Source organism: Exophiala bonariae, assembly GCF_035927105.1.
Source record: "Exophiala bonariae strain CCFEE 5792 chromosome Unknown scaffold_25, whole genome shotgun sequence".
In the NCBI taxonomy this organism is placed as follows: Eukaryota; Fungi; Ascomycota; class Eurotiomycetes; order Chaetothyriales; family Herpotrichiellaceae; genus Exophiala; species Exophiala bonariae.
In genome coordinates, this window is record NW_027042500.1 from 383,761 (window position 1) to 396,391 (window position 12,631).

The window sequence follows — 12,631 nt, forward strand, 5'->3', positions numbered from 1 at the left end:
GTCCCAAGAAGACATGTGCGTTGCGGTCGAGGTAGGCTTTGGTGGTGGATGATGTGTTGCGAGGACTTGGACGTGACTTCATGGAAACCGGGGAAAGCAATTGACATGTGAAGCTTAAGCCGAGGTTCGAGATTGCACGTGATGGATTTATCACGTGTCAGGCTGAGGGTTGTGGCAAACGAGGCTGATGTCAATGTGGTATTGCAACCCTTCTATCATCTATCCCTCTATGATCTATCGAGGGTCGTTGCCCAGATTTGACACTTTATGGACCCCCATTATTGAATTTACCCTTCTGCTCCGAAATGGGTGTCAACAAAGATCCTTTGTCGACGGCATTTTCCAAGTTGTTCAATACCAACAATTCCATGTCTCGCTGAGTTTCGATTGTGCTGGTTCCAAGATGAGGCACGATGAAAGCACGAGGGTTCTGTGCCAACCCAGATTCCACGGTGGGCTCATCCTCAAACACATCCAGTCCTACTGCGGATACCTTTCCACTTTCGAGAGCCGCGACCAGGTCTGTCTCCTTGATCAATGCGCCTCGAGCCGTGTTCACAATCACTACTCCATCCTTCATCTTGGCGAATTCGGGGGCGGAAATAATGTGGCGAGTCTTGGGGTTAAGGGCCAAGTTGAGACTGAGTACGTCAGACTGAGCCAGGAGTTCATCGAATGATAGGTAAGTTGCATCCTCTTCAAGGTCGGGCGATAGGCGAGTTCGGTTGTGATAGACGATCTTTGCACCGAATGCTCGTGCTCGGTGAGCAAATGCCTGTTGGAAATGATCAGAATGGATATGCTCAGCCAGTCTCATGATTGCTATTGGAGACTTACCCTGCCAATACCTCCCATTCCTAAGATGCCAATCACCTTTCCCTTGGGATCATGGCCAAGCGGAGCCTTTCCCTTCCAACCTCCTGCCTTGATAGCGGCCAAGTGGGGCCATGCTTGTCGAAGGGCACCCAGCAACAAGAAAATGCCAATATCAGCAGTGGCATCATCCACGGCGATGGGTGTACTCGAGACTTGTAGACCTCTGGTGGTGACTGCATCGACATCGATGTTATCGTAACCGGCACCATTGTGACATATATATTTGATCGACTTGGGTAGTGCGGAAATCAGTTCTTGATTGAAAGGGCCGGTTTCTGATACTGATGTATTTGAACGATAGAGAGCAACCACATCGTCGTAATCACCGTTTTTGCAATTTTGGAGAAATTCGTCGCGTGTACCCTTGCGGAACTCCTTGAGATTATACTTTGAGCTGAAGGCTTCCCATTCTTTATTGGTATGGGTTAGTCCGCCGATTAACAGTACTGTTGGTTTGGGCATGGTGGAGAGATGTCGTTGAATTAAATTTGACCGAGACAATATTCTCTGGGCCATGCGAAGGTTGAGCAGGTATATAAAGTCTTGAAAATTCGGAATGGATAATAGCGAAACCGGAATGTTCTTGTTCTTGTTCGATAGCGTGTTGCGTGGTGTATATTGGTGGCAGTCGCCCAAGTCCCGTAGGATTGTTTATTGAATTAGCAGTTGCAACAATTGCAAGATCTAAATTGTTTACGGCAAGCCTGGCTATGGTAGAAATGACCGGCGTTTGAAGCCGTACCGCTTAAATTGGGGAAATTCTCAGATATTGAAGAAGCCGGAGTGTAAATATCACGATGGAATTAATCCGGTGGTAAGAAATATTCCGAACCCCGCGGGTGACATGGAGGAAGGTACGACTGAACAGAAGACATGTGACATCAGTCTGAATCTTAATCTGAATGCGACCTTCAACGTGAATCTTTTCCTTTCAAGTTCTTCAAGACTTATCAAACCCCCACCTTGCGGCAATCGAATAAATTGGTGGCACGGCACGGCATACGGACCTCTTCGCCGACAATTCCTCAAAACCATCAAAACATGCCCTGCCCGTCCCCGCCTTTTCAACTCCGAGTCCTGCAAGGCTCACGAGTTGGAGAAAAACTTTACCAAGACCATTATTCTCGCGTGGGGGTTCTCCTCATAACCGCTTTGAGTTATTTGCTCAACCTCATTACTGGCTGTCGAAGACAGTGATTAACAAAAGATAGGCTTTAAGACTGATACTCATAATTGAAATCACAACTTCAATTCATAATTCAGTATGTCTGGCACAAACAGCGTCCAGGCGCTCGTCCTTCATGGCCCCAAAGATCTTAAAACAGTAAGTGCCACTGCAAATAGTCGGTCGTCTCATAACTGACATCCATCCCCAGGAAGAACGAAGCCTACCCGCTCCCGCTGCTGGTGAGGTTCAAATAGCAATCAAAGCGACCGGACTTTGTGGCTCAGACTTACATTATTATAATCATGGCCGAAATGGCAATTTCGTACTTCAATCACCACTCGTTCTGGGTCATGAAGCCTCGGGTGTGGTCACAGCCCTGCCTCCAGCACAAGATGGCCAGACTGCCTCGTCGGTCTTGAAAGTCGGAGATCGAGTGGCTCTCGAAGTCGGGTTTCCTTGCCATACCTGTGGTCTGTGTGCAGCCGGTCGCTACAATTTGTGTCCAAAACTCTCCTTCCGATCATCAGCAAAGACCTTTCCCCACCTGGATGGCACCTTGCAAACCACCATTTCACAGCCCGAGAATATGTGCCACAAGCTCCCAGAAAATGTCACATTTGAACAAGGCGCCTTGGTTGAACCTTTGGCGGTTTCATTACACGCCCTCAATCGCAGTCAGACTGCTGGCTCGGGAGCGGGTGTTCCTCTAGTCGGTTCTTCCGCGTTGGTCCTCGGTGCTGGTGCTGTAGGAATGTTGACAGCAGCGGCTTTGTCGGTTGCCGGGGTTTCAGAAATTGTCATTGCCGATATTGATGCGCCCAGATTGAAGATCGCTGAAGCTCTCGCTGGCGGCAGGCATAAACTTAAAACCTACCTTCTACCACGAAAACCACCAGCACCCACAATTGAAGAGACCTTGTCAGGTGCCCAGGAACTAGCAGCAGAGTTGGCCAAGGCAGCAGGTTTGGATGCCGGCTTCGATCGAGTTTTCGAGTGCACTGGCGTTCCCTCATGTGTCCAGATTGGCATTTTCGCAGCCACGGCCGGTGGTAAATTGGTTTTGGTGGGAATGGGAACACCTACCCAGACCTTGCCCTTAGGAGCCGCTGCTTTGAGAGAAGTCGATATCATTGGTGTCTTCCGTTACGCAAATTGCTATCCTGCAGCAATCGCATTGTTTGCTAGTGGCAAGCTAGACGGAGTCGCGGAGGATCTCGTTACTCATCGAGTGCCACTCTCCGAAGGCGAGAAGGCTTTCCGGTTAGCTGCAAACCAAGCGAAGGAGGGAGAAGACGAAGGGAGAGTGCCGGTCAAGGTGGTTATCACTTCATGAATGGTGACGCAAGTTGAAACAATATGTGCATGAGGGCAGGAGGGGTTTCTCGCTTGGTTCATTCATGACACTCTAGCAGCATGGATGGAGCAAGTTTTGAGTTGCGGACCAGAGATATGCTTTTACATTTCCCTAACTCGTGGCTTCAAAAGGTAAGCTGGGAATATTGCAGGAGTGCTTAATGTGCTCAATGAGATAAATCGTTCTCAAGGTGTTCGTGCGAACAGTCGGCACGACTCCAAAGTTCAACCCCGGCGTATCAAAAAGCGAGCTCCGATAGTGGTAGATAGGGCTCAGGTTTGTGGTCTCAGGCCGAAAATTATCCAGTACTTCTGCTGGAACAATTGTTCAGCTGTGATTATCAATTCCCGGCTCCTCGCAGTATGAGGTCTAGATTCTGAAGTCGACGCGTCCGAGCCACGGTGTGTTGACGCGACTCCCAAAGAGTCACGATGAAAATGACGTCATCAAAGTCTTGGTCGTGAGTCGTGACTGCCTGCATCTGCATCTCCAGCTGGAAATTTATTTTTCCGACACTTGACGATTTTGAAACTGGCACAAGACCCGACATACCACGTTGAGCTTCACAATCATGTCTACTCGCAATATCCTCGTTACAGGTGCTACCGGCAAGCAGGGAGGAGCTCTCATCAAAGCCCTCCTAGCAAAACCACCTCCTTATGACCATCACATCCTCGCTTTGACTCGCAAGACCACCTCCGCTGCGGCAAAAGCTCTGGCAGCCAATCCTAAAGTTACCCTCGTCGAAGGCGACCTCGAGAATGCTGGAAGCATCTTCACAAAAGCAGGGGGAGTGGGCTCAGTCTTCGCAGTCTTCTGCGTCGTACTCCCGTCGATGAAAAAGAACACCGAGGGTCAGGAGACCCGACAGGGAACCAATCTGATTGATGCCGCCCTGGCTCATGATGTCAAACATTTTGTCTATTCTTCAGTCGACCGTGGCGGAGCAGATCAATCAGAGGTGGATGCTACCAATGTACCCCATTTCATCACAAAGGCAAGTCGACTCGACTCGAGCGAAGAATCTAGAGACCATGAATAGCTAACTCTGGACTTAGTACAAAACCGAAAAGCACCTCCAAGAGAAGACTCGTGGAACCAGCATGACCTATACAATCTTGCGCCCAGTCGCATTTATGGAGAATTTGACCCCCAACTTTGGTGGGCGCGTGTTTGGAGCGATGTGGAACACAATGGGGACAAAGAAACTACAATTGATTTCGACAGCAGATATCGGCGTGTTTGCAGCACAAGCAATTTCTGCACCCCAAGATGATGCATACAAAAACACGGCGATCAGCTTAGCGGGTGATGAGCTCACACAAGCAGAGGCCAATGAGGTTTTCTGGAAAGTGCTGGGCCGGCCAATGCCACTCAGTTACGGATTCGTGGCCACTTTGCTCCAAAAAGCCGTTCCTGAACTTGGCATCATGTTCAATTGGTTTGTGAACCAAGGTTATGGTGCTGATATTGCGCAGGATCGTTCGTTGAATGGTGATCTTCTCGACTTTGAGGCCTGGCTACGAACGAAAAGCGGTTTCAAAAGATAAGATGATATCCAGGATTGGTGTTCAAATTTAAGATCTGGGTTGCCACCTGCAAGGAGCACGCGACACCCACCGTTAAATCTCGATCACTTGGGACCTCGGAACCACGGGCGACCTTGCTGGGTTAGGGTGCCGTGCAAAACCACAGCTCATTTGCGAGAAGTGTACAGGAGTCCAGCAGGGTGTTTGGAGTTGCCTTGGATCTTGCTCACTTGGCCCTACGGTGCTTGGTGCAGTAGACTGCGGACATCATTGATCGTTTGGATATCTGGCAAGTTGCCCTTAATTCCCTTTGATGTATCACCTTGGTCACATGTGATGTCATACCAAGGACAGAGCCGATGGGGTCTAGACAGCTCCATTCGTTAGTCATGAGTCAAAGCCATACCTGGGTACTCCGCAAGCGACAAGTTTTAGCGAGGTGAGGTGAGGATAACCATGTATAATTAGGAAGACTCATTGTCACACCAGTTTGTTTGATAGTCAGACCCCATAGCTATTTAGCTACACAATTTAGACGCGCTGAGTCGGGTTGCATACTGCTTCGGTTCCTGAGAAGATAGTCTTACAAATGCTACTGCAATCTGAAAATATCTGGCACCCGGCATAGTCAATCTGTGGACGAGGTACAGGTACAATGAACGAGTGTTTGAATATAGAACGCGTCACAAAAAGAAAGAGATGTTTCCATGTCAAAGGATTGGAGAGGAATGCATGGCCACATCTAGCCCACTGAGGCTGAGGAGGTCATGAGCAAGGTCAGTCGAGCTCGGAGCTTTTGACAGGAAGAAGTTCGAAATCCAGCCAGGCTGACATGGCACGATAGGCCGAGAGCGAGCAACTATCTGTGGCTAGTGGCCCCTAATCCGGTGCTAGTCGGGCGCTAAACTTCATTTGAAACACGCACTAAGGTTTGAAGTAACTTCACTTCAATTCTGGCAACCCCTGATTCCCCTCCCCCTCCATCGTACCAAGTCACTTCTGAGATGAAAGGGGTCGAAAGGACCTCGACGTTCAAGCCAGTCGTGGTCATCTGCCCCAGAGTGACTTATTGCGCAATCAACCTTGACAGCTGGCTCGTGGACTGTGTCGGTCGCATTCCATCACGCGGTGAGAAGGTTGGGAACTATTGTTCTTTTCACAAGTCCCGACTTCACTGAGAACTTGCACTCAAGACCAATACAAACAGCAATATCAACCAGCATATGCCTAGCAACAAGGCTCCATGTTGCATACTGAATATTGCAATGATGGTCCCAGATCCACAAAGCTTTATCGCTTTTATCGCAGATCTCCAGAATCAATCCGCACCAACCAAGCCTCAAACCCACACCCTGGTCCACCACGCGAGTGGAAGAGGTCATGAAACACCAACCACCTCACATTCAGACCCTTGATTGCAGGTTCGTATGGCCACCCATCATGCGTTGGCTGCATGCACCTGAAGCTTGTATGCCATGCCACACCTTACTGGTATCTCCCCTGTAGGTTGTGCCTTTGACCTCGTTCCTCAGCAAGCTACTTCCTGGTAAGGGGTCCATCATCATGGATTGAGGCTCTCGGATCAAACGTTTCCACTCTGCTCCTTGCGCTTAGATGCCGATCCAAAAATTCCCATATCCCATATGACTGCCCCACAGTCCATCTTGATGGTCAAGGCGTCTTGTCTTCGTGAACATTTGCCACACTTCACTTATCCGCTGGTCGCTGGTCGCAAGTGAATCACCTTCGTTTTCCTCGCTTATCGTCCTACCATTCTTGATATTGTTCTTTCTGCCAACACAGACTCTCTGAACAATGCTTGCGCAAGCATTGTAAGGCGTCGTTGTTGTCAAAGGACAATGCTAACTTAGTCACTCTTTAACACGTCCTCTACCATTCTTTGTCCATTCTTTCACTCCTTTGATCAGGCTTTCGGCAGCGCCGCACATTATCACCATCACGATCTTTCTTGAATCTCGACGACTCTTGACTACACCAACGCATTTTACACTTCAAACAGGATACAAATTCTCACGTTTTCTGATCGCTTCAACAACAAACGATACCCAACCTTTTTGGATCGAATCCCAACCCATTTCCGATACTATCGAAATACTTCTTTCGCCAGTTTAAATCCCGCAAATCCGCAAATCCTCGAAGCATACATCCCCATTCCCAACAAAGCATGCCTTCGCAATCTTCAATACTTGGCGGCCTTCTTGGTCTGCTCGCCCTCACAACCTTTACACCTTTTGTCGCCGCACACACTTGGGTTGAACAATTGATGGTCATTGCTCCCAATGGTACAATGGTTGGTCAACCTGGTTTCCCCCGTGGCAATGTGTTGCGTGGAACCCCTGAGTTTAGTGATCCTACCATGGTCAACCTGATTCCCCCGGATGGTCGCCCAGCAAATCAAATCGAACCCCAAGACTTGATGTGTAAAACCACTCAAACTTCCCAAACTCAAACCAACGGTAGTCCAAGACTGCAGGCCGCTCCTGGTTCAGCTGTCGGTTTGAGATATCAAGAAAATGGTCACGTCAGTCTTCCCGATACTCAGCCTGGCAAACCCCAAAATCGAGGTACCGTCTACGTCTATGGAACCACTCAACCCAGTCCCGACGACTCTTTCCTTGCAATTCATCGAGTATGGAATGCAGATCAAACTGGTGGGGATCGTCGTGGTGTTCTTTTGTCCACTCGCAATTTTGACGATGGCCAATGTTATCAAATCAATGGTGGTTTCATTTCCAATGAGCGAAAAGTGACATATGGTCATCCTTTCAACATGGTCATGGGTAATGATCTTTGGTGCCAACAGGATATTCAAATCCCAACCACTGCCCCTACTGGCAAGCCATATACCCTTTATTGGGTCTGGGATTGGCCGACTCTTCCTGGAACCCCTGGCTTTCCTGAAGGCAAACAAGAACTCTACACCACCTGCATGGACATTGATATCGTTGACAACATTGGAGTTGAAGCTTGGTCCAAGGCTGTTTCCAATGCCTGGATTGATCAACCAGTTGACCAAGCCGCAATCAAGGTACAAATGGTGGATGTTTCCAATCCTACTGCAGTTTCAGGTCAGACCATCTTATTCACTGCCACCCCTACCTTCTCCCAACCAGCTCCATCATCCAGCAGTTCTGAAATGCTAACATCTTGCTCAACAGGCTCAACAATCGGCTTCTCGGCTTCAGCCACAGGTCCAGTAGCTGGTGCTGCAAGCGAAGCTAGTGTCTCGCAAGCAACTCATTCTGAGACTGGTGCACCGGAGTTCTTGACTGTCCATACCGGCTCAACAGCTGGGCCTGGTATTGAGACCCAAACCTTCACCGTTCAACCCATCGCTGAAACTGGAGCCCCTCAGAATGGTGGAGGTGGAGGTGGTAGAGGTGAGGCCTTGATTGAAATCCCCCGTTTGAATGCCGGAAGTCTTAAGCTAATCATTCATGTCACCAAAACAGGCCCACAGATCACTTCCGTGCCAGCTATTCAAAATCAAGCAGGTATTGTCACCCTGACGGAGTATGACGCGGTCACCGAGACTGTCTACGAAACCGTGTACCAAACTCAATATACCAAACGTGATGAAGGTGAGTCACAATCTGTTACTGTTTCCCCTGTTGAATACCCTACAACCACTGGAGGTGCACCTCTCGAGTATGGATCTGGAAGACCTGCCTGGGGTCACGAAGGATCGTCATCTGGTGGCAGGCATGGAAGCGGATCCTGGGGACAACACAACAACAAATCTCGCTCAGAGTGGCTCGCAACACGCACCTCTGCACCAACTGGACCAGACTCAACCGCATCTGGATATGTTATGACCATGTCTGATGGCACAGCCATGACCGTTCCTGCTGATGCCGAAAGTCTTTATTCGAATGCAGCCTATACCAGCATGGCTTCAGCGACCCCCACCATCGCACAACCCCCCTCCACTGCCCCGTCATCATCCTCATTATATGACAAGCGTTCAAAATCCCAAAACCACAAGCTAACCACTTCCCACACAGTTCCCCAAGTCACCGCCGCCCCCTCGATCGACATCCGCGCTTCACAGCCCGAGGCCGCCAGCACCAAGCATTCAGCCTTCCGTCTCCGTGCGCGCAATCCCTTCGTCTTGTTCGGCTGGCAGTCGGACTCGGACGACGACAAGGTCGCGCCCACGCCGACGTCTCATCTGTGAGAGGCGGAAATGAGGAGTGAACTTTGCCATGCTTCAATCGACAACAGTGGGAAAGAATCTGATGTGAGACGAGGAATACTCCATGCTGAGATGAGATGAGATTCGATGCGATCAAGGGCAATGTCTCATCCCACCCATGTGACTTACATACATTCTACGACTTACCTGCACATATTATGCACACCGCCTTTCTTGACATATTCACATTGTCTTGCCTTGCCGTACCGCGGCTAGCTTTTTACCAACATGTTTTTTTTAACGAAGAATTCACATCATACTATACCCGTCCTGAGGTATGATATCTAGAATCACGCCAGTACTGTGTCTATCCCGTAACCTTCGCCGTGGTTGGATACTGGCATCTACTTGGTTGCGTGATCACCAATGAACAAATCATTTCCAAAAAAAATATTCCCTCTGAAGTGTTCTAGTGAAAAGTTATCTCGTTCTGATAATTCTTTACACCGTATCTTGTGAAATCCCAAATTCTCTACGAACATGCTCTTCGTGAATGGAAGATGCCTCCGGCCTGATACGTCCAGGCGCAGCGGGATAAGTCCCAAGACTCGTCATTCCGTACAGTAAGTTTCCCGCTTCGACCAACGCCACTGTCCCGACCAATGAGTAACAGCGCCTGGCTGGCAGCAGTCTTACGTTCTACAGAGACACTATCGAACTTACACATGGTCCCCCGCGCATAGTTTATGGCGAGTGCTCCTCGTATTTCGACTTGGCTGCGTTGCTGAGAGCCTGTGTTGGCGTGCACACCTTGCGGGCCCGAGTTAAGCAGTGCGAATGGTATACGTCGTATGATGTTCTCGGTGGCAAGATGAACACGGGATATTGCGATGGCAGGCTGGATCTATCGTCCTTTGGGACTGGCTGACGAGTTTGCGCTACTTCTTGAGAATGCCGTGTTATACTTCATCACGAAGATACTGCATACATATGCGGTCCTTGGAACACTATCAAGAAATTCAATGCCAAGGGTGAGCAAGAGATTCACGTCGAGTACATTGGGAGGCCCATCCGCTGTACGGTTTGGGAAGTTGAGTTTCTAACAAGTACAGTCTGTATGGTACGACGAATGGTGGAAGGTTTGCGAAGACTCCGAGTGAAGCAGGCACTTCGAGGATTGATATTGGATATAGTTGACTGAACAACCAGTACTGAACATTTACGAGTAGTAGTCCTGAAACTGGCTGCTATCCAGCGCCTCACTTCGATGTTGATGAGGTTGCTGTGGTAACACCTCCTCGACCAATTAGTGCATGGCTGCTGAGTCAGTAGCTTCCAGGCTTTAGCAATCTGGCCTTTCTATTCAACATCATGTGCCTAAATATTCGCAACACAGAAGCCCAGTTGAGTTCCATTATTCATGAGATCAAGATAATAGCAGATCTCAATGAGGTAAGACCCCTGCTGCCGTTGTGAAGGAAGAAGCCACCTTGCCTTCACATATCCTGCAAAAGCAGGGCCAAAGTCGTGGTCGTCCACAGATTACTTCGACTCTCGGAGTTGATGTCATTTCATTCTCTGAACTTACAGTATATATCATTCTGCTGATCCAGTACATATACTCGAGTCAATATGATCGCTTCGGCATGGGTCAAGCAGTCCATTGTGACCGTGCTATGCCTACTTGGTATCCCATCATACCTCTCGGCCCCAAAGCCTATCTCCATCTCGCTCGACGGTGAATCCTCCATTACGGTCCCGGCAAATCGCGCCACGATAGTGCTACGTATTCATTCAGAAGGCCAAAACCAAGTCAAGGTTGCAGACGAAGTGCGCAAAACTGCCGATGAGATCATCAGTACATTGAGGCCTCTAGCACAGGTGACATCTCAGTCACAAGTCTCCGACGGCCCCATCAATAACGTGACAACCGAAAAAATCGAAATCCTTGAAGCCGCAATCGTCGACTTCTCTGTGACATCCTTCCGCAGCCACTCATACCGCAAGACGGGCTCGTTTCTCACCTCGGATACCCCGCAATACGAAGCCACCATTGGAATATCGGCCGAGTTTCGCTCTTTCGATGCCCTGGGCATTCTCCTCGCTCAAATCAGCAAAATCCCCTTCGTCACCATCCGCTCTCTAAAATGGACTCTTGACGCCACGACACGCCGAAACCTCCTCATCCAGTGCCGCGAACAAGCCATGGTCGATGCTCTGGAGAAAGTTCACGCCTACGTCCGTCCTCTGGGCATGGACAAAGTGCGGGCCATCCGTGTAAGGGAGACTTATCACCACAATGACGACGTCGTTATGGCTGATCTGTTTGATCCGAGGGTTCGGCGTCAAATTCAGCCTGACGAATTTGCAAGTGGCGGTGGTGAGGGAGAGAATGACGAAGAGTCCGTGGATACGATGAAGCTGGAGCCTCGCAAGCTGAAAATTGAGGCGCATTTGGATGGAGAGTTTTGCGCGTGGAAGACAGGCCTGGAGGCTTGGTTCCGCAGAGGTGGTGTTTCGCCTATGCAGCTCCGGGGATGATATTTGTTCATGCGCATGTTTTCAAACCTCTGGGGTTCGCAAGATAGCCGATCAGAACGCATGTCTTCTTCTACATAGCAGGATGATGGCCTGGGCAGTGTGATGTCGCAGGTTCGTGTACTAGTTGACGAACCAGTCAGAAATGTGAGCATTTGGACTGCATTATTAGTCTGCATGATCAGTCACGAATTGGCTGAAGCGTCCGTCGATTGGTGGAGCTTTCCCCAAGTCTAGTTGCATCAAGTGGAAAATAGAGACAAATTCTTCATGCTTTGTATTTGCCTCTGGCCACCTTGAAGCATTTTCAAGTCCTTTTAGGCTGTACCTTCAGCAAGATCAGCAAGTCACATAGGGGTCACGTGTGAGTCACGTGCATCACCTTGCCTCGCCAGTCTTCTCTCCACCAATTTCTCTGAAGCCGCTAACTATTCTTGTGACGGAAAATAAATCCCAAAACACGAGCCAGCTGGTGCTCCTGACTGCGAACTGTGGTTCCTAAGCTACCGAGGAGTTCGTGACTGATAAGTAACCGACCAGCAATGCCCGAGCCTGGGTGCTGTCTATTTCAGAGACATCAAACAAGGTGCCACCACTTTCATGCGCGTATCTCTACCAAATGAAGAACATATTAGGGGTCTAATCCCTTCCTTCACCGCTAGCTTCGCCGTCCAACGTTTTCGGGAACGTCTCCATTGATTATGAGGAGATATGACAGGCGCTACAGCATGATGAAGTACACGTGTCCGGCCTTGCGCCTTTGCTAGTGATGCTTCACGTGCTAAAGGCGTTTGTTTACAATGCCCATCTTCCAGGTGGAAATTAAGTCCGGCCGTCACAAACGATTGCTGGCGCTGGCTGGTACCAACGAACCGAGTTCTAGAACTGCTTGACACCTGGCGTTGTTTGATTTTTGCAGAGGCTGCTATCTTGTTCATTTCTGTATTCGGGGATGTTCGCAGCTGAACTCTGACTAGAGGTCAACCTACTTTCATGGAGCAAATTGCCTC

At 49.4% G+C, this 12,631-nt stretch overlaps 5 protein-coding genes across 5 annotated transcripts; 4 read left to right on the plus strand and 1 right to left on the minus strand.

Annotated features, from left to right (window-relative positions):
* Positions 1–265: 265 nt before the first annotated feature.
* On the minus strand, positions 266–1,338 carry LTR84_006644 (uncharacterized protein; the record flags this gene model as incomplete). Its single annotated transcript, XM_064850204.1, has 2 exons — positions 266–775; positions 838–1,338. The coding sequence occupies 2 exons, from the start codon at positions 1,336–1,338 to the stop codon at positions 266–268; spliced, it is 1,011 nt and encodes a 336-aa protein (XP_064703091.1).
* Positions 1,339–2,140: 802 nt separating this feature from the next.
* LTR84_006645 (uncharacterized protein) lies at positions 2,141–3,377 on the plus strand (the record flags this gene model as incomplete). Its single annotated transcript, XM_064850205.1, has 2 exons — positions 2,141–2,200; positions 2,253–3,377. 2 exons carry the CDS (start codon positions 2,141–2,143, stop codon positions 3,375–3,377), a joined length of 1,185 nt encoding a protein of 394 aa, XP_064703092.1.
* A 592-nt stretch (positions 3,378–3,969) lies between these two features.
* LTR84_006646 (uncharacterized protein) lies at positions 3,970–4,948 on the plus strand (the record flags this gene model as incomplete). The annotated part of the gene is made up of 2 exons (XM_064850206.1): positions 3,970–4,374; positions 4,457–4,948. 2 exons carry the CDS (start codon positions 3,970–3,972, stop codon positions 4,946–4,948), a joined length of 897 nt encoding a protein of 298 aa, XP_064703093.1.
* A 2,164-nt stretch (positions 4,949–7,112) lies between these two features.
* On the plus strand, positions 7,113–9,125 carry LTR84_006647 (uncharacterized protein; the record flags this gene model as incomplete). Its single annotated transcript, XM_064850207.1, has 1 exon — positions 7,113–9,125. One exon carries the CDS (start codon positions 7,113–7,115, stop codon positions 9,123–9,125), a length of 2,013 nt encoding a protein of 670 aa, XP_064703094.1.
* Positions 9,126–10,715: 1,590 nt separating this feature from the next.
* On the plus strand, positions 10,716–11,624 carry LTR84_006648 (uncharacterized protein; the record flags this gene model as incomplete). Its single annotated transcript, XM_064850208.1, has 1 exon — positions 10,716–11,624. One exon carries the CDS (start codon positions 10,716–10,718, stop codon positions 11,622–11,624), a length of 909 nt encoding a protein of 302 aa, XP_064703095.1.
* Between the last annotated feature and the right edge of the window lie 1,007 nt (positions 11,625–12,631).